Below are 22,288 nucleotides of genomic sequence, written 5' to 3' on the forward strand. Positions count from 1 at the left end.
TCTCCAAAGGGATTTTTGGCTGTAGAGAAGGTGTACTGACTGATATCCATAGGTGTATAAACTGGGTCCTTTTCTCATCCTAAAAACCATTTCATCAAGATAAAATGCGATTAGGCATCTTGGTAAAGTATATGTTTTATCCCAACAAATTCAGTCAGAGCAGTCAGAATGTGCTTCTGTGAACTAAGATCATTTGCAATTAAAATTCACCAGTAATTTTCACATGGCAACAAATTCGAGTTTTTGATGAAATATGAAGGATTTTCTTTTAATTTTTTCTCCAGCAGTGCAGAGTGGTGGTGTTGAGTGTCTGTGTACTCTTGTACTGATAGCTATGATCATAATTTGTTCATAATTTTTTTTATGTTTAAAACTTGATACACAAGCATGCCTTATATAAGACATGGTCATTAACTGCAAAGCTAAGGCTGTGACTACCCATGGATTTGGACCCACCTTATCCAGCTTTTTCTTTTTTTAGCTCATGTAGAAGAAACTCCAGAATTTATGTTCCATCTTTCCTTCCAAAATCAAGATTATTGTAGTTTTATTTTCTTTTGATTTTTGGTTAGCTGTTTGTGATACTTTGCTTATTTCTGGACATAACCATCATAGAAATGACAGCATGAGGACTTGGATACTAAGATAGCTTGCACTTGATTGATGTCAAGGGGAAAATTTATCAGATAGAAGGATGGTTTTGAAATACACTTCTCTTTCAAATTAAGATGAGAAACATGCAGTAAAACCAGGGCCTCTGAAAATGAAGTGATATGGAAGTGCTAGAACAGTGTGAGTTAGTGCAACTGACACTATCCATTTTTACCTCTCTCCTGCTCTCAGCATGCTGACAAGATGAAAATTAGTATGAATAGCTCTGTAGGTGTAGAAAAACCAAGAAGGATCCTGATGGAATATTTTAATTGAGTCTGAGTATTAATGCTATATAGTTTATGGTAATTATATGATTTCCTCCAGTTACATGATAACTTACAGGGCAAGGCACTTAAAAAATCAAAATGCAGGACTGGTTTTAATATGTATTTCCAAGAAATTTACTGACAGGGCTTGATAAATGGAAATTTGTAAAATGCTATCTTCAAATTCCAAAAACTTGTTCAGAATGCAAATTAAAATACTAATACTGTCTTTGTTGGCAGATAAATAACACAGCTTATGATTAAATACACAGGTACTCAAAACTTTCAGATCCTGCAAACTGGCTGAAAATTGACCCTGTTAATGGACAAATAACTACTACAGCTGTTTTGGACAGAGAGTCAATATATGTGCAAAACAATATGTATAATGCAACGTTTCTTGCTTCTGATAATGGTATGTGTCAATATTGTGTATTTTTTTCAAAAAGCTTTTCTTCTTTGTGATTGAATAGTATTCAGTTTTACTGGGGCAGAAAACAGGATATGCATAGAATACATTCCATTGGAAATCTGTATTATTATCAGACTGTGTATAATTTCCCAGCTACTTGGCAAATGGCTGAAAAATAATTCTCTGAGTTTGTAGAAAAACACTGTCTTGGTTACATTAGTTGAGCTGACAGAAAATTGAAAAAACTCTGCATGGGAGTGTGGTAGGTTGAGTGAATGCACAGCATGAGTGGGCTTTATGGGGAGTAATGTGTCACTGGAGGGGCTTTGTATTTTCCCACATTCAGGCTGCAGCAGTGCAGAGGGAAAAGTATCTTTTTGTTGTCAGTTTGTTATTGACAATTAACACTGCTCGGAAATGAGTCCTTTGATTTCAGCTGGAGTGCTGCACTGTTCATGGCTGATAGCAGAAAGATGGACAGGCGCAGTTAGGAACATTCTCACATTAGAAGGGAAAACTGAAACACTGGGCTATTTGCCTTGGAAAGAAGACATGGTAAAATTTTCTGATCTGGAAGCTAGATCAACTGTTTCTATACTTTGGCTCTGTTCTGGAGAAAAAACATAAATGGAACTGGAAGATTATGGGAGGTGGACTGAGAACCATTGCTAGTTATACTGAAAAATTCAGTGCCAAGTGATCACATCAATGTGTGATTCCAGCGAGGTTTATGGAAGCATCACACATTCGATATGGATAGCAGGAATGTCTAAAAATAGCATGCTGAGAGTCAGTATTAGAAAGAATTTAAATAGCACATTTATGGTAAAGGGTGATCTTAGGCCTTCAAAGTTAGGAAATAATTTGTCCAGAGGACAACCCATGCCAATTTTGCACCTTCTTCTTTGAAGCATTTGATGTGGAACGTCTCCGGAGATTAACTGTCTGTCTGGTCAGTGAAGTGGATGAGTCCCTGATCTGTGGATCTGCAGTTATTTGCCGAGTTTTGATGAGTAGGGCCATTTTTCTGAGAACAGACCACATAAGAATTAGTGTGTTAGCAGGAGCTGTGACAGTGTTAGATTGGTTTTGTAAAAGACAGAATCCCAAAAGTGAGGTAAACATATAAGAGTGTTGGTACAGCTTCATTTAAATAACTTTACAACTGGAAACCGACTTAATGCTATTTCCTTTTCTTTAGGAATACCCCCAATGAGTGGAACTGGCACACTTCAGATATACTTGCTGGACATCAATGATAATGCCCCCCAAGTGCATCCAAAAGAAGCCACAACTTGTGAAACACTGCAGCCTAATGCTATTAACATCACTGCCGTAGATCCTGACATAGATCCAAACGCAGGCCCCTTTGCCTTTGAGCTGCCTGACACGCCGGCTAGTATTAAGAGGAATTGGACCATTGTTCGAATTAGTGGTAATTAACGTTACGGAAATCTTCATCGTTTTAAAAAAACTTTTGCAAATGTCTTTGGTATTATTTCACAGCATACTTGAATTTGGTTAATATGAACGGGAAATCACCTTAGTGTAAGTTCTCCGGAGAACAAGAAATTTTAAGAAAGAAAATATGGTCACAGCAGTCAGGAAGTCTGTTACCCTAAGTGTCAAATAGCAGTTTGAGCAAGAAGTCAACACCGAGCTCAGACAGGAGCTATTTTTGCCGATACTGTTTTAATCCCATATGAGCAGTATATTACTTTTTAACCAGTGCCTTATTTTTGCCCACAGGCGATCACGCCCAGCTCTCCTTAAGAATCCGGTTCCTGGAGGCCGGTATCTACGATGTGCCCATAGTAATTACAGATTCTGGCAATCCACATGCATCCAGCACTTCCTTGCTGAAGGTGAAAGTTTGCCAGTGTGACTTAAATGGAGACTGCACTGATGTTGACCGGATTGTTGGTGCGGGGCTGGGCACTGGTGCCATCATTGCAATTCTGCTTTGTATCATCATCTTGCTCAGTGAGTAGATAGCTCTCTTAATTCTAACTCCTTTATTCTTGTTTCTTAAGTACAATATTACATCTTAGTATCGGGTATCCTAACAAAGATGGGAGTTATTAAAGGCTCAGGTCCAGGAATTGCTGCTGCATGGTTCAGTGTTTTGGACAAGTATGAAAACATCCTGATAGTACAGGATTTGGAGTTGGACGGAGTACAGCTAGCACCTGTTTGGCAGTCAAGCCCTGCAGTGGGTTTGTGAAAGAGATTTTCCATTTATACCCATGGACACTTGTAATGTTACATCAGTGAGTGGCCAGGTTGAAGATGTGATTAGTCCCCAGGCATCTAATTTCTCTTGTGCTGCCAGTGTTGTGTAATTTGGTGCCACCCATTGCGGGTAACAGTGCTTTTGAGGAGCGCTCTGATGTTACTGCTGTTGTGCTTCAGATTAATGCAAGTGGAAATTAGTGTTGGGAAGTAATACCTGGCCTGACAAGAAAGGCAGGTGTTGCAGTGGTGTGTATGTTTAAGTACTGCATAAACCTGTACTAGTATTTTATTTTGTGCGAAGTGCATTGGGTAAGGGAAATGACTAAAAATCGTGATTAAGTGTCTGTCCAGCGTAGTAAATTAGATGCTAGCTCTCTATAATGTTACACTTTATAGTTAACTGATTGCCTGTTGTGGTGGAACACAAGGGAGAGATTAGCCTGGTCATAGTACACTATGCACCCATCTAGAACAGAAAATTATGGAGAGGAGCAATTAAAAAAAACTGAGCCTGGATGAGCACATGATTCTACACAAGCACACAGTACATTTACTTTCTTGATACAAGATACTTTCTAAATGCTAGGTGTGAAAGTAGCAGAGTCTTATTGGAGGAGAGATTTCTTTCTGAATATGCTTTATGAGGCATAGTCTTAATTCTTCTCATGACAAGTTTCTTTTGCAGATGTGAAATGGATTTGTTACTTACAACCTTGAATATGTGATTGATTGCCAAACCAAATTGCCTGTTGTGGTCTGAGTTTAAACATCTCTCGTTTCAGCTGCCTTTTGTCAAATTTTTAATTTAAAAAAAAAACCCTGTACCTTATCCAGAACAGTTAAATCCAACTTCTTTTTTTTTCTTTATTTTTTTTTCTTTATTTCTTTTTTTTTTTTTTCTTTTTTTTTTTTCTTTTTTTTCTTTTTTTTAAATCTTGGCAGTAAATTTCTACTATCTTCTATGGCTGTATTTCAGAATCAAGATGTGGTTTTGTCTCTCCTATTTTTGCATTACAGTTTTAGTTTTAATGTTCGTGGTATGGATGAAACGCCGTGATAAAGAGCGTCAGGCAAAGCAGCTCTTGATTGATCCTGAAGATGATGTGAGGGACAACATTCTGAAATACGATGAAGAAGGGGGTGGAGAAGAAGATCAGGTGAGGAAAGGTTAATGGGTTTTATGTATAGATGTACACTTCTCACTGCACTTTGTTTACATTGAAGCACTCTGGTAGGTAGTTAAATTTTTACATTAAGTATTTGTCCTGTTTAGGGCAATTTTGGGAGGCAATAACTTTAAATAAGGAAGGCAATAATTTAAATAAAACATTGCTTTCTCCTTTTGGTTTTTTGCCGTTGCAGATATACCAATTGTTTGACATTTGGATAAGATATAAAAACAGTTTCTTGTCCTGTTTCAGTAAAAGCATTCTGACCAGATTCCAGCTAAGGCTGTTACGTTTAAACGAAAGTTAGCGTCCACTCTCATTGCTATCTGTAAACTTTCCTCACTCCTTGTCTGGGAACTTGTTGGACAGCAACACGAGTGCAGGGTGCCTAATATCATCTAAACCAAATACAATCATTTCTTGGTGGTGGGTGAGTGCCTTCCTAGATATATAGTAACGTTGGCTATTGACAGATTTGCTACCACTGGGATTTCAAGCTTGGAAAGCATTTAGGTTTCAAGTAGCTGTCAGGGCACATCTGTGTTTATTCAAATACCTTACCAGGCAGGTACCATATGCATTTACTCTCGTGTCACCTCTGGTTGAACCACTGCTGATATGTCAGAGGACTAAGAGTGATGTGTATATGCTAAGAATAGCTTCTTTTCTCCCCTTTTCTCTCCAAGTTAGTGGATTTTCAAGCAGTGTGATTTCCTTCCTTTAGAGGACGTTTATTAAGTGCTTTACGAACATGACAAACAGCAGATTTATGCACATTATTAATGGTAGAAGTAAGTGTAGTAATTACAAAGGGAACAGTGCATATAATAGAGTCTAAAAAATTTTCCAGTTAAAAGCCTTGAAAAATTAAGTGCAATTCTTCTACACATCCCCAGTCACAGTCATCTGGCACTTGAGTTATCTGAAAAGTGTCTCCCTTCACTGGTGCAGACTTTTATAGTTTCCTTCTGCTCATTTGTTTGTTTGTCTGAAATTTGTGTTCCCCTCAGTAATTTCCATGCTTCCTGCATTTCCCCAAGTACTGTTCTTCTTCCTGGCTTTTCTGCATAATGTTCATCTTAGGCAGTTTTCAAAGGAAACTTCAGTTTATGCAGTTTTGGAAAAAATGCTTACATTAAATAAAGTGAGAACAACCCTTTGAGTCTATGCATGTATTTCAGTTGTTTGTACATAGTTTGAGTACAAAACTGCATCCTGTTTGTGCATCTGTTATTGTACAGGAAAGTTACAATCTTAAATGAAAATTAGGAAAACTCAGTCCTGTGAGAAGTAATTTTTCAGTTCACGTATTCCCAGCTCTTACTCATCTCGAATTCTCTGGAGGATCTGCTCAGCAATTGTCATGGATCTTTGATTTTTAATTAGTCCACACTGCCCTCAGGACAGAGTGAGTTGGGTTCTCTGGGTATAGTCCATTGGGAAGCCATAGGTGAGGTGGGGTAGTGTTGGGAGGGGCCGTGCTGCAGATCGGAAACGTTAAGCATCGCACCAGCAATGAGAGCAAAACAGGAATGGTGCTGAAGTCTCCCCTCTGCCCATCTTGTGCTGTGCTCCTCTCCAGCTGGCAGTGCTGTTTTTGTGAGAGGTACAGTTAGGGTGGTGTGGCAGGAGGAAGCGTCCTGTGAATGCCGCAGAGATCAGCGCAATGTAAACCATCCATAATCGCAGCCTTTCACCAGCAGTGAATGAATGTGCTGCATGCAGTGAAAGGAGAACTGCCAGCAGCTGGACTAGCAGGAAAATAGTAAGAAATGTGAAATTAGGACCATTTCCTCTCACAGTGACTGTAGAAACCATCTAGACCTAGAGAATTTTACAATTACAAGGGATTTACAAAAGATTCAGTGATTTTTAGCCACAAACCGCCCTCTTACTTTCTAAAGATGAATTTTAAAACCAGTACTGTGATTGTTATCTTCATCGCAGCCACTTTGTTCAGATACACAGGTTCCTTTTTGGACCCACTGACAATAGGCCAGTCTCTGGGGGTGTAAAACACCCTTGCACACTCTAAATGTAGAAAACACATCCAGAAAAGACCAGCTCATACAAAGTATAACACGCTTTTATGACCACTTCTGCTGTAGACAATTTTATGCCACTAGTAAGCAAAATGAGGGTAGGTTCTCCCACAGCTTCAAAGCTAGGAATTTGTTCCTGTGCAGAATGGATGAAGAGAGAGCAAAAACTTTTCAACTTATTTTTTTGTCCGCAATGGATGATGTAAATATGTTCTGTCTTGCTTTTCAGGAAGATGATTTTACTTTATTTTGGCTAGACATTTTTTAGAATCTAAATTCTGCCTGTATTTAACGAGATGATAAGGATTCCTAGGCTTGTTTCTTCTTGGTTCCCTCCTGTCCCCCCTCACCTCCTGTGCCCAGGGGAAAGAAGGGAAATTACGTTGGGGTTTATTTGGTTTTGCGCACATTTTATGTGAGATTTAAGAACTTAGAATGCAAAGATTTTGGAATGTCCCAGCAAGTTCTCTGCAAGCAGTAATCTCATTTTTGCAAACCACGGCTTAGCAAAATACTGCATAAGGAAAGCTGTGTACAGAGCATTGTGGGCAAAAGGTAATGGCTATAAATACCTTTGCGTTTTTGCAAATGTTAATTAAAGTATTCAGGTGTTGAAGTGAGTGTTTTAAGAAAGTATGGGACTAACATCAGAAATGTATTTTCAGAATGAGGCCTCATAGGGTAAAACTGCTACCGTTTTATTAAAATCAAGAAAATTTGCTTTGTATCAATCTTGGATCTGTAAGTCATCAGCAAATTACAGGAAAATGCTCTGAGTCAATATTAACTTTTTTAAGGTGCACCATCCCTAAAATCCTGAGGATTGATTAAACAAACAGTTTCAGTAGAAGGCAGTACACAAGGTGACTCAAGCACAGAGCCATCCAGCCCAGGGTGCATCTCATGGTGAAATAAAAGGGAATTTTAAAGCCTTGTGTGCATCTCAGTGAAAACAATATTTTAAAAGCTTCAGACATTTTCATAATTGGTAAAATTACTTTTATTTATAGCCAGCAAATGACTTTTTAAAATCACATGCGTCTCTATAAAGACAACCTAGAGATTATTTACCCTGTGTGGCCTGTTGATATTTCCCAGATGTTTCATTTTTTGAAGATATGACTGTTAGGGCATGAAGGTGTAAGTGATAGAACTTAGATCTTTCTATGTCCTGAAACAAATTAATCTGGAGGTTTTTATCTTAAAATTATCTGTTTATTTATTTGAGGGGGTTAATAAATTTATTTTTAGCTATGCACATTGGATTTCTTAGCTGTCATGGCAGACCCAGAAACTCCTAAAACAGGTTCAGCATGTTCCTTTCTAATGCTCTACATTCTATCAGTGATGTCTCCCGTAAGAAATTAGATGAGGTCCAATTCCAGCTAGTTTCTCTGCGTCATAGCAACTGCCAGCAACAAGTTGGAATTCCTGTTTGGTTTTGTTGGTGTGTTTGATTTTTTTCTCCTGTGCCAGCAGTTCCAAGGAATTATGATGCAAAATCTGTAATAAAAGAGCAGTTTAGTCCATCGTGAAGGTCTTCTGTTAATCCTCTCTGAGGCCATCTTGGCCTGCTTTGTTCAGTCTGACAGACAGAATGCTTGTCAAGAAGATTGAGGATCTTGAATGATTCATAGTTGTCTTCTACCCTGGCATGTTGTACACAGGGTCGTGTGATCTCCACAGCAGCTGAGAAAAATGCTATTAATGCTCTAAGCCAGAAAAGCTTTTGATCTGTGGGTCATAACTGAAGTCAGCCTGCTCACCTCTGAAGAGCATTGTCAACACTGGAAATGTTCTGGAGTTTTTTAACCTAGAAAAAGCAGGCTAAAAAACAGACTCCAAAAGGTTTACAGCACTTCTGTCATTCCAGGCTGCAACTTTCTGCGTTGTGTGAACGATGACTGTACTAGCAGAAGTTAGGGATAAGGGAGGAATGAGAGAAAGCAGAGGTATTCCAGATAGAAAGCTTTGGATTCTTCTGAGGATTCTGTTTACTGTTTTCTACTTATAACAGTTTAGCTACCTGACTTAGAGGCCATGAGAGGTTTGAGTCAGCATCATTCCACAGAAGTCAATGGGACTGGTTTGGGAAGGGGAGAAGTGTTGGGGTTTTTTGTGTTTAGTTTTTTTTTGTTTGTCTTTTGGGGGGGGGGGGGGGGTGGGTTGGTTTTGTTTTATTTATGGGTTTTTGTTTGTTTGTTTAGGGGTTTTGGGGGGTTTTTTTGTTAAACCTTGATATTTTGTTTTTCCTAAAATTGTATCTGAATCTTAACCTCTTGGGAGTGGGAGACAGTATAGTTCTTTATAGTCTGGAACAGAAAGTTCAAATTGCGACGCTGGTAGTGAGTGCTTCTCTTGATTATTAATGGACCTCATGATCTGTAGCTTGTAGTTGTTTAGCAAATGGCGAGGTGTGAGGTGTAAACGGAGAATATTCTTCCCTGATACGACGTGCTCTGAACGTGTAACAGCAGTCTCAGTTCCAGATACCAAAACCTGCTGCTGACTGAGTGTTGCAGCACTTAGCATGTGTCTGCAGCGTAGTTCACGCACACAGCGCATCACAGCCCATAACCATCGCCAACTCATTTTCGTCACGTATCTCGGGCCATTTGTGTGACTTACATCAAGGCGGTGGGTGCTTGACTGGGATATGTGCAGCATATGTCAGCCTGATAACTGCGGTACATTTTTTTCTTCATCTAACTGCTTTTGTGTACATCTCATTGCACAAGATGATTCTCTCCTTTGAGTTCATTTCTATAATGTTTTCTGAATTTTAGCAGTACTTGCTCATGCAGGTGGTCCTGTTGAAGCAAGTTGTCTGAGCAAGTGGGTGGTATGCTTTTGAAGTATTTCAGATGAGCTGTTTTGAGCATGTAGAATAATCTAGCCCTGAGATCTTTTCAGCACAAGAATTTCAATGCAATGAAAACTACTATTATTCAAAGTCGTTTTCTTGCTGAGGAGTCTTCGTCGTCCTTCCTACATCGGGATTTCTTTTTACATTAGTCTGTAGCTTTTTTTGTCATTTTTTTTAGATATTTACATAAAGAGAGAAAATAGTTGCATTTACTTTAATGGTGTTACTTTAATGATGTTAATCACATTAAAAATAAAAGATGAATGGTTTATTGTTATGTGTGCAGGATCTAAATTCTAAACAGAAATTGCTCCTTTATGAAAGAGTAGCTGTGTTCCAGCATTTATGTGTCATAGATAAAAGCAAAATTAGGTAATCCTTCTGAATTTTTGTGTATGGGTTTTGGTAGGTTTCTTTCTTTGGTCATAACTTCCTTATGCCCACATTTTTGAGATAACATTAGTCTTCTGTGCTGGGTCTTGTTACCACATCTGTTGTAAATGTGATAATGGTCCTTACCTACTCCATGAACGTTATAAATCCATGTGATCAGATTTTCTTTTTCACCACCCTGAGTGTTAATCAGCTCATTTCCACTCGGTTTTTAACTTTCATTTTGCATTGCATTAAGAATAGAACATGTTTTATGTTCTGAAATTTCAAACATAATGAATAAAATAAAGGTTGCCATGATATTCCCCATGAATATACAATACTATAATTAAAAGGTAGTTATTTCCGGGATTGTGTTTGCTTACTAAGACATTAGCTTCACTTTCTTGAATAAGTGACTCATACAGTGCTCCTGTGGAGGAATTACTGTCATTCCTTGGTGAATCTTTATCTTATGATATGAAAAGGATGTTTTCATAATTCCATTACAAAATCGTTTTATTTTATCATACCTAGAACCCCTGCGTGTTACTGCGTTGTATCTGCAGCTGGAGTTTAACTTTCACCTTTTTTATTATGAAAAAGCTAAGCTAGCTTCTTTGTTATCTTAAAAATTATTAACTTGCAGTACTCCAGATGCATCTATAATAAAAACAAATGGGAAAAGCAATATGGCAGAAAGTAACCTAAAAGCAAGTGACAAACAGAGCAACTGTTGGCGTAAGCATTTCAACTATCTTCCCACCTTCAGCCTACCTATAGTCAGTCCTCTGTTTTGTTTTGAAGTCTCATAATTTCAGCAAATGTAAGATTTAGGGGGGTTGTAGCATTTTGCAGAACTCTGGCAATATATTAAGTGCAAATTTCTGATTGTTTTTTAGGGAGATGTTTGCTGGGTTTGGGGGTAGAATGTGTAGCAGGATTGATTTCCACATCCTTTTTTGTTGTTGTTGTTAAGATCTCAGTGGGAACATGCAGAAGTAAAATACTTCTTTCCTTACTTCCCCATCCCATATCTCTATTGGAGTAGACAGTATTTGTCTTCAGAACACATGGCAAAGCAGAACACGTGTTTTATCCGTAGGTACTTCAAAATCATAATTAGTTCTGTTCAGAAAATAAGAAAACTGAGCTTATACTAAGGCTCCATCTCCTCTAAAAGGGGCAGGTAAAATTCAAATTTCTGCTACTCTTGCTTTACATGCACCTAACCCACTGCAGCTGACTGTGTTTAGTGAAAGATGCTTACAGATCTCACCATCAAATTAAGTCAAAGTGATCTGGTGACAGTTAAGTTGATTATTTCTTGTATGGGGATAGAGCTGAACTTCTATATTTCTTTGCAAGGGATGCATCCCTTGAAAATGAGAAACAGGTATAGTGGCTTTGTTGTGTGGCTCATGTGTCCAGCCCTGTGTTCATGCCTAGCCAAAGCTTTCATTCTGTGGAAGGTAAAAACCCAAGTCATCCCTAAAAGTGTATCACACAGTCTCATGAACAGCCTGGAAGTAAACCAAGAGCTCCGAGGTAACAGAGAAGCCAGAGTCATAAATCATTAATGAATGTCAGTCACGTGCCAGGCACTAGGCTGTGGTAGTGGAAAGCTCAATTCAGATGTAATGTATTAAAATATTTTCTGAGTTTTCCTTTCTCAAAAAAGTCAGTCCTGTCTTCACAGTATTTTATAGTTTTACTTCATTGTGGTTTCATTCTCTTGCTTGCAGTTCTGCATTATAATGCTTCAGGATACATTCATATAAGGCAGTTATAAATTACTGTAAATTTTTTTTACTTTGTTAGGGTTTTTTTCCAAGAACTTAAGTAAATCTTCTAGTTTAGAACAGCTAATGAGGATGAAAAAAAAGTAAAATATGTTTAAAACATCTCCTGCTGTAACTGATGACTGCTCTGTGAGGGATTATTATTCAGGTGCTGTTCAGTGAATAGCTGCCTTGCCCAAGAGGAAGTTGTTTAAAGAGGAGATGTTTGAAGGCTGCATTATCTTGTTTTTTAGTGATTACTGGGCAGTGTAAAGCAGCCTTTTCTTCTGTTCTGGATGTTTCTTCTATTCAAGTTGAGATACTTGAATTGTGCTTTGAACTACTGTGTAGATGTTCTTAAGGAAGTGCCTTGGGGGGTTTTAGAGCCTTCTGCACGCACTTCTGGTAAGGTAGTTAATTTTTACGGCTTGACTACTTGATTTTGACTTTCAGCACTCTTCACTGGGATTGCATGTTTCAGGAATGTAAGGTTTGAACTAATAATGGTCAAAGTCTTTTCTTAAAGCTGTTGGAACTGAGTGAAGAGCTAATAATGTCAATATTGCAGTCAGTGTGGAAGGGGAGATGGGGTTAGTGGGGTTTGGGGGAGGGGGTGGTGAGATTGATTTCATGAGATGAAGCTTCTGATAAAATGCCCTTCTAGGTTGTCCTCTGTTTAACCACCAGTTATCGAAAAGGCAGCTGTAGTTTCTCCAGTGATAACAGATCCTGTCATAAACAAGCAGAAAAGCAAAAAATCATTCAGCTTGCTTCACTTACATCCCTTTTGTAGAATGTGAGGTTTCTGTTTCCCTGTTGACTGTAGGCTTGGACTGTCAGACTAGTCCAGGTTTCTGCTTTCCAAAGGTCTGAGTTTTTCTAGATGCAAAGTGGTAGCAAACTAGCATGTCTTAGCAGTATTACAATTGAGAAAAACTAAATAGGTTCTCTCTTTCATCAACAACCGTAAGTTTGTCCAGAAGTTTGAGGAGGAAGAAACTTGAACGAACCATCTGTTTGGGTGTGCTCAAGTCCAAACTTGAAGGAAGGGAATTTTTTCTAGAATTGCTGGAGTTAGGGCTAAACAGTACAAATGAGCACCTCTGACAAAAATTGGCAGCCATATGAATTAGATGCTCACAACTCTCGCTGAAGTACATTTCCAACGGAGGGCCAAGACTTCTTCCCTAGTGAACTGACAGTAATCCCTAAGCAGATTTTAACTATGAACAGGTTATATGAGAAAAGACTGGAGCAAAACCCAAACACTGTTGAATTGTGGTCCTGAAATTAAGAGTAAAAATGATGACCCAGAATACTGCTCAAAGCAGTCTGTCCCAGCCTATCCCAGCATGTTTTGTTCTCTCTTTGATGTGCCACTTTTCCATTCAGCTGTCACTTCTACAGTTAACTATCTTAACAAACTCTGTTTGAAGCCAACCTTTAAGTCCATTCAGGAGCTTTGGGTAGTATGTGAAAAGCTTTCCCACTCTCTTGTCTGTGAAAGCAGCACTGAGTGAAGAGATAGGACCTCAGCGCCTCTAAACAGCTTACGATCTGGCATTTTAAAACATTTTTCCTTCTTTTACTTTGCGGTAATTGAGTACAGTTGACTTTAGACAGAATGTTGAAACCGCTGGAGTCGTTGCATGGCACTCAGCAGGTTTGGGGAGGTGGTGGAAGAATTGGCCATACCTCACTGATGTACAAGTATTGATTTTACTGATTCGAGGGGTTGGAGAGTCCGAGGTAATACATAACAATGGATCTTCTTTTCCCGTCTGGACACTGTCGGACCTGCAAAATAAATTTCCTCTCATAGAAGGTTAAATGACATTATCATAAATTACCCTAGAAAATAAAACTAAAGTGGGATTCCACATGAGGACATGTTCTGCCTTGCTGTTACCTCACAGATCTTTGCTGACTTTTTAGCTATTAGAGTCTGTATATGTCTCAAACTATTAAACACATACAAAAGGGTGCCTTAGATGTAGACATAATAGACTGACAACCTTTATTTATATTTCTGTATGACCAGTAAAAGAATTGTATACATGTGTGTGGGTGGGAAAAAATAAATTATGTTTATAGAATTGAAATGAACAGAGACACTCTTCTGGTTTTAATACATTGTTATTTAACCATACCAGTTTGAATTCCTCCACAATGAAATGCTTAGATTTAAAAAAAAAAATGTATTTTTCATTTCTCCTTGTTGATGTTTTCCACCTTTGTCTTTTGGGTGGGTATGAAAAGCACTTGTTTGGAAGCATTCTAAAAAGTACATTCTTTTGTGTTTGATAGGATTTTCTGATAGCATGTCTCTAAACTATTTCGATTTATTTTCTGTAATAAAAAGGGAAAGGATAAAAAGTTCTGTTCTGTTTACTTTTCTCCGATTCATACTGCTTCCTGGAGATCACTTATTATTCTGTTTGGTACACGAAGTACCGAGGGGTAGGAGTTACAGCTCTGCCCCAAGGAACTTGTAATCTAATTAAAGCATATGAAACTGCATTCTCAGATCTCAGTGGAGCTGTTCCACCTTTTTGACTATATATTTGTATACAGCCATCTGAGAACCCAAGTAACAAATCAAAAGGTATAGTAGATATGATAATCAGTTACAGTTCTCCCCACAAACTACCATCACTGCTGTCAAAAAGAATTCTTCTCCTGGTCAAAAGTGGGTTTGGGGTCACAGGAGGTCATAGTCTCAGAAAGGATCTACATCCCGAGAGGTAACAGCAGCAGTGAAAGCTTGCATTCCTTCCCTTAGGAGTCAGTAAGGAGCTAATGAAAATCTAATAGTCTGAACAGACAACTTCCAGCAAGCTGAGATTATAGATAAGATTTTTACCAGAACAGCACTGTTAAAAAATGGACATTTTTGATTAATAGAATACCTTATATAGGATGCTTATAAGTGCTTGGATTATTTGTGGGGCGGGGCATCTGGCATACAGTAGAGTTGGCATGAGCCCCTATCTGCTGATTCTTAAATGGCTTCTGTTTAAGCCTTGGAGTCCAGTTCTTTGTTGCACTTTCTCACCAATGCCCCATGTAAAGGCATCCTAGAGCACGACTTCCTTCTAGACATGGCACCAGTGAGGAGCATGACAATGATGAAGTGCATCATACTGTGCAAAGAGAGTTCGGGCATATCTATGTTCAATGCATAAACATTGATCTAATTAATTTTTTCACATACATACATACTGCTTATTGGAATTCATACTGCTATGCTAACTTCATCAGTCTGCCAGAGTTTGCAACTGCAGCATCAAGTACTTAATGAACAGATTCATGAATAATCTCTAGAAGGTGCTTAGAATTAAGGCCAAATCTGAGGAGCTTTGTACTTCTATGACATTTTTTCCCCTTTGACTTTCATATTATGGAAGCCACATAAAATCAGCAAGGGGTCTTAAATTCATTCTTTGAAGGTATTAGAAAATGCTGCAGAACACTCTGCTTGTTTTTTGTTGGTTTTTTTTTCCTCAGAATGCATGGTATTTATTTCCTTAGCAAAATAAGAGTTGGATTTGGCTTCTTTGCTCTGTGCTGTAAATCATCATTACTAGGTAAAGGGTTTAGTCCCTTAATAGTACTACTCAAATCCCTACTTCTCAAGGGAAAACTTATGAGAAGCTCTACAAATCTGATGGAATAGAATCAAAACAGGAGATTCAGGGAGTATAAATCAAATAACATCCTGTTGGTATGCAAATAACAGTGCTATTGACTTATTCTCAGTAAGCATTACAATCCTGAAAACCAGACTTCTGGTAAAATGATACTTTGCATTTTTCCTATTTTCCTTCCCATGTTTCCCCCGACAGATATTGTTTGAAATTCTGCTAACGTACTGTGTCTGTTCCATATTTTGCAGGATTATGACTTGAGCCAGCTCCAGCAGCCTGACACTGTAGAACCAGATGCCATCAAACCTGTTGGAATCAGACGTCTTGATGAAAGGCCGATCCATGCCGAACCTCAGTATCCAGTCAGATCAGCTGCTCCTCATCCTGGGGACATTGGGGACTTCATTAATGAGGTAAAGAAGTGAAAAAGGGTTTCCTCCTAAGATCTGATAAGCTTTTATATTTTGTTTATTCTACTCCGCATGAGTAGCTGTTATGTTAGAACATGATAACTTTTTAAAACTTCCTTAGACGATTAAAATTGTCTCTCTAGACAGAAGTAAATATGTTCTCTTAAAGTGCAGACAAATTTAATTAATTCATTCAAACAGAAAGGGAAGATATATCAATTAACTTCTGTGCATTCGTATTAATTACATTCATAGTACGTTATCAGCTGTAACCACAATATCTCCAAGCAGGATTATGCAATGCGTTCCAAGTAATAAACAGACTAACAAAACTGTAGTGTAGCCTAAATTCATTTATTAATTCACAGTAATTTAATAATGGAAGAAGTTCATTTTAATTCTCCTCGTACATTGCCCTTTGAATCCAGATAATAGTGGAAATTCAGTACCTTCAATAAGACCAAAAGAATTCCATCAAATACGATTAGTGAGCAGGGCAGCTAAATTAAATGTTATGTAAGTGCCTTTAATACTTGTCTTGTCATAGAGCTTTCAAAGATTTTGCATTATCTTTGATTCTTCAATCTAATAAATGTAATTGAGATTCAGACTATACCAGAGTACTGATAGTTCTGAAAGAAATTATCCTCATTATTTCTATCACTGGTCAGTCTTAAATCATTGATGTTGTGGTACTTATGATAGAATGTGTTTCTTGTGCTTGCTGGTTATAGAAATAAAAGCTAACCCAGAATTTATTTTTACTTTATTCTGTACATGAATTGTAGTAGTTAATTATTTTCTCTGGTTTTCTCCTATCTTCCTTGTCAGCTGGAGCTGGACACATTGCAGAGTATTGCAGAACCGTTTCTGCAAACGTGTTTATTCTTGTTCGCCTTGAAGAAAAGTCAGGCTAATATACTAAAGTCTTTTGTGTTAGAGAGCTGCAGAAAATTGAATTTTCCCCTTTTAAGGTATACAGTGATACAATTGTCAAAAAACTTAAAGGGGAGTTGACTAGCAGGAGATGTACAAATATTCTTGTAAGACATTGTATTTTAAGAGACTCCAGTTTTTGCATGCCTTACACTTCTAAATCTTACAGATATATTTGGCTTCTGGAAAACAGTGGAGGCATGGGACAATAAAAGGGCCACACCGTTGGCCAAGGCAGTGTACACGCAAGAACTTCCTTGTTCTTCCAAACAATCAGAGATCCCATTCTGTTCTCACACAGCTGTGACCAGACAGTGTCCACCTGGCAGGCAGTAGTGAAGAACCCTGGTTTTTGTCGTTCTCAAAGCAGCAAGGAAGCTCTGTTACGGAGCAAAGGCAGGGAATGGCTCTGATTCTGCTGGAAAGCCAGAAAGGGGCCAGAGGTTGTCTGGCCTCCTACAATTTTTTAATGACTTAGCGAGCTGTTCTTGCAACATCATTTTTCTGTAGGGTATCATTCCTGAAGATGATAGCATCAGTGTGTACACATGGAGCTGAAGAAACAGTACTTGCTGTCCTGATTTAACCCAGTATGTTTATATTGCACTACAGATGAGCGTGGAGCCATTTCCTTCCTGCTGTCTATTGTAGTATATCAGTGCCTCCCTTTATGCTTCCCCTTGCCATCCACCAAAAAAGAAAGCTTCTCCCAACTATTCATACACAGTAAAATAATTCCATTAATGTCATTGATTAAGAAAATATATGGAAATATATATGAAGTTAAAGAAAACACGGCAATTTTCTTGTCTGCAGGTTAGCTCAGAATTAATTCTATCCACTGATTGAAAGGAGCTATGTGAGGTAGTTTCTATGTTTTAAGCCTTATATATTTAGCTTGTCCTCATAAGGTTTTTTTTTCCTTAGGATTTCACAGGAATGTATTGTTTTACTGCGAGGCATTCCACCTAACCCTCTCTCTAGCAGCCACCGAGATTGTCCGTGCTCTCTCTGTTTTACCAGAAATCTGAGCAAAATGGGCATTTTATTTCTTTAAAATAGTGTCATCTTAATTTGAGTTTTATGGAAAAAATTTCTCATGGCAGATGTGATTATAACTTGTCTACTGGATGTGGGGGGAGATGGGTCTGTCTTTCATACTAGTGTATTCATTGTTACAGCTAAATTTCAAAGTTATCAGTGTTTAGAGCAAAAATGCTCAGGCTGCACAGGTTTTCAGACTCTCCAGAAAATTGTACCTCCAGTCCTCGTACGATTAAACCCAAGAAATTTGGTAAGTTTCTCTCAGTTTTACTTGAGGTAAATTGAAAAGATACCTTGAGTAAAGCCTGTACCAGACATTTCTTAAGGCAGTTCCTACAGAAGATAAGCTAAGCTGTGGAAGCAACATAGCAAGATAAGAAAGAGCAAAGTTCATATCTCTCTGCATCCAAATTCAATATTATTATTAATTCTTCCCTTGGGCATCTCTATCCCAAACCACCCACAAAACTAGCCCAGTCCATAGCTGAGCAGGGAGGGGCTGCTTTTGAATTGTCAGGACTTCGGGAACAGTCTGCCTTAGCCCCTTGCTTTGAAAAGATGCAACACTTTTGGAGATCAGTCCGATCTTTTGGGTGACTTGACTCTAGTCCAGGAGACGCAGGTCAGTACGATCTTTTAGGATGCTGGTCCACGTGTGGATTTGGATGCTCACCAGCACCTCAGACACACAGACAGCATTGTTCAGATTAGCTTCTGAATTACTTCAGCTTTTGACAAAAAATAACTATAAATCATTGATTTCAGATACTGGAGGGTTTAGCTCCCATTGCCAAGCAAGCATGGGGGGTGTGTCTTATCTTATTTTCATTACAGAGTCATAGAAACAAAAAGCAAAAAAGATGTAGTGGGTCATTTAGGGTTTTTTTTTTTTTTTTCTTTTAGCAGTACTCTGTTTCTTCTGGTATATTATTTTCTATCTGTCATTCCTTGTATTAAACCTACTTAACTCAATGAGACATACATAAGTAAGAGTATTTTGTAATGTTCTGTTGACTTCTCAGTTGAAAAATAAGTTAGAATTAGGATAAAAAGTCATGCATTTTTATAACACGGAGTTGAGATAACATGTACAGAGCCATGAACTGTCTAAAATAGGAAGGTTCCAGAGGTGTCTGTTAGTCAAAATAGGTTTTGCCAGCATAAGCTAAATTACCTCAGGGGCTTTCTTGTTTTGTCTATTTCAATGGATAGATGAATCTGTAATTTAAGAGGGGAAGGAAAAAAACCTCCTTTTCTTCCAGTCCAGTGTACAAACAAGTCAGCAAAATAAGTCATGTGTTATTAAAAATCCTCTGTAGACTTTGTTTTCCATTTTGAGCCTTTTAAAGCCTAACCGGCAGAGTGTGGAGCATAATTAACACTTAGAATAGTCAGGATTTGCAGGACAGTATAAATTTGACCCATTTGAAGTAGTTTTGTTAATCCTGTTTTCAAGACCCACCTATAATGTCCCTAGAAATCTCAAGCAAGTTATGTTGTGGTGGAGATTTGGTGGCTAAGAATATGTTTATAATCAATAGAGGACATAGCCTGAGGTAAAATAAATTTAAATTGCAAACTAAAGGTCTCATGCCATGGGGACGTGGAGGACCCTCAATTCGTTCTTAGTAAATGGTTATTGATGCAGTGCGCCTCCATGCAGAATGGAGTCCCTCGATGGTTTCTGTTTTCTCATCTCAAAAAATGGTTCCAGATATAAACCAATTTTTTTTTTTTTTTTTTGGTATTTCCCCAAATGTTTCTGTTCTTTCTTTCCTTCTCATCAAAAGTCTGCTGAATCTGATTAAGTAGTAGGATTAATGAAAACAGAAGCATTAGATTTTGTAATGTTTCATGTTAGGTCAAAATTTGAGGGGGTTGCTTTCCTTTAATTTGAGAGAGATGGAGAATGTTGCCTGTATTAAGGCAAGTTTGCTGTTGTTCCTCAGCCAAGGCACTGTAGCTTCTCCACTTCTGCCCCTTATCTCCTCTTTAGTTAAAGCTCTACTACGTATATAAAAGAGGAAACGGAAAAAAGTGAGTCTGTTCGAGGTCTCAAGCTGGCCTCTCTTCTGCTGTGGCTCTTCTGTGACCACTTGTGTGGTGGTGTGTAGCACATGCAAAGAAATGTGACAGTTCACTGTCCCAACAGGTTCCCCTGCTTCTGAGGATGTGCCCCGGAAATTCTGTTATTGAATGAGCTTCTCACTCTAATAAAAACTTTGTGTCTTCAGATGAGGAAACTGTAAACCAAGTAATTGTAACAACTCTGCAGCTCTGAGTTTCTTGAACACATCTGGTGAAAACTGAGATCTCTTTTCAGAAGTGACTGACAACAAATGCTTTTGCAGCAAAATCAGCAGAAGCCACTGCTGGCAGCCATTTGTTGTCTTTTCAGTTGTGCAGATGCAGCAGGCTGTGTATCCACACCGCCTCCACCCACTGAAAGGGGACAGCATAATAAACAAAAAAAAGTGTCAGTGCTAAAACCGAAGGGAGCTTCATAAGCTGATAGCACTGCCAGGGCTGTCTGACGTGCTGTAAAACCCAACAGCAAAGTGCAGCAGTATGCTGGGTATGCTCAAAGAATTGGCTTAGCAGAGGGAAAGAGAAAACATCGTAGTGTTTCCTTCTCTCTCATTTTAGTATGTAACTTGTGACACAAATACAGCAGAAATCTTGTCATTTGAAGAGGTAGACACTAAGTTCAGTCATTACACTGTGAACCAGGAGATAGGTACAAATGTCAGTGTAACTTGTGCTGCACAGTTGAATCAATACCTCCAAAACATGACCCGTAGCTATGTTCTCTGAATGAAATGGATTACACCGCCAGCACAGCCTTTGAGAAAGTGAATTTGTTAGTGAGATCCTATCTTGTAAGTCAGTAACTCAAAACTAGTTTCCTTTTCTGAAACACTATCATGATAGCAGCAGCAAATTGAAAAAAAAATTACAACTTCCCCTTCAGAAAGAGATGGAAAGAGACTGACTTCTGCCTTGTCATGGATGACTGATAGGTATCAGAATTTTTGCAGTTTGTAGGAAAATGTTTTGTTCACTGATTTTTTTTTTTAAATAAATTGGTATCCCATGGTTGGCTGGCTATTAGTAGGCAGAACTGCAAGGAAATAACATTTCGTCTCCAAACCAGCTTCCTAAATGACTTTCACACATGAATACCTGGCATTCGTACTTCAGCACTCCTTAACCTCAACTGGTATTTATTCTCCTTCTCTGTCACCTGTGTTCCAAACACATGGGTGTCTGTCACCCCAAGCAGGCTTAAGGAAAAATCTAAATACCCTAAGGCCAGTTACTGCCTAAGAAGTAAAGTTGCCTTTGTGCTTCAGCAGCAGAAAATAAGAAAAAGCCTTAGAACTTCCCCCTTGGAAGCTGGATAGGGGATGTCTTCCAATACTTGCTATTGCCTTTTCAAAATCTCACATCTTTTGTGCTTATTACGGCCGTCAGGTCGGAAAATGCCAGAGAGAGATAACAAGCATCACCAATTATTCTTATCTCCTAATTCAAAATTGCGCTTTTAATGCAGGCTATTAATAACCTTTTTGATGTTGTTGTACCACATGAAACGATCATTTCAAGGCCAAAATTTGTTCTTGATTAGAGGTCATTAGCTTGATAAATATGCTGGGCTTTTCCACCACTGATTTGGAAATTATTTTAGGTTGGAAATTATTTTGCACAATTCTGAATTACTTAAATAGGTAATAAAGAACCAGGATTTACTTCTACCTTATCAATGCCAAATGCTTTAATTAATGGATTTAATATATATATATACTCCATAATACATATCTGTAGAAGAAAAATCAGCTTCTGGTTCCATTTTGTCATATTTGGACAAAACACAATTGAGAGTGAAATGTATTTTTCTAAAACCAGAATATATTAAATAATTTGAAGGAGGCATGCTCATTCCTTCAAGTAAGTGGGAGTATAATAATGCCATTCTTTAAATAAATAAACATTAAAAATTAAAAGCCAGCACAAATATCACTGGTAAAAATTAATAGTGAGCAATATAAAATCTTAGCACAGCCTTATAGACTTCTGGAAGATACATTATCCCCTGTCAGTGGCTGCTGGAGTAGATCCTATTCAAAGTGGAAGATCTTGAAAAAGCGCTGTTAATCCTATGGAAGAAACTGTGAGGCTGAAAAAATACAAATCATAAGAGGGCTTTTTGGCTTCAGGCTTTTACATTCAGCTTGTAAATCTTCCCCAGATAAGCACAGAGAAATTGTGTCATATTCTAAAGTCAGTTACTCATGTAAGTGTTTAGGTATGGACTTACATAACAAAACGGGAACGAAGAGGCTTTTTTCTGGAAGAAGTGTGATTCTTTCCTGGCTTTTCCTCTTTAGTTTCCCAGCATTTCCTCCAATTCCATTTGTGTTGGTTTTAATTTGGGCTATTCAACTCTATAGACT

The 22,288-nt window shown here is 38.2% G+C and overlaps 1 protein-coding gene across 1 annotated transcript in view; it reads left to right on the plus strand.

The window, feature by feature from the left end:
• The window catches only part of CDH2 (cadherin 2), a 115,150-nt gene that overhangs the window by 90,698 nt on the left and 2,164 nt on the right, over nucleotides 1–22,288 (plus strand). Inside the window, exons 11-15 of the mRNA XM_040087533.2 lie at nucleotides 1,193–1,335; nucleotides 2,534–2,767; nucleotides 3,082–3,315; nucleotides 4,585–4,724; nucleotides 15,693–15,857. Of these exons, the coding sequence (XP_039943467.1) occupies nucleotides 1,193–1,335; nucleotides 2,534–2,767; nucleotides 3,082–3,315; nucleotides 4,585–4,724; nucleotides 15,693–15,857 (916 nt within the window). The remainder of the gene's footprint in view (nucleotides 1–1,192; nucleotides 1,336–2,533; nucleotides 2,768–3,081; nucleotides 3,316–4,584; nucleotides 4,725–15,692; nucleotides 15,858–22,288) is intronic.

This window comes from Hirundo rustica, chromosome 1, assembly GCF_015227805.2.
Source record: "Hirundo rustica isolate bHirRus1 chromosome 1, bHirRus1.pri.v3, whole genome shotgun sequence".
In the NCBI taxonomy this organism is placed as follows: Eukaryota; Metazoa; Chordata; class Aves; order Passeriformes; family Hirundinidae; genus Hirundo; species Hirundo rustica.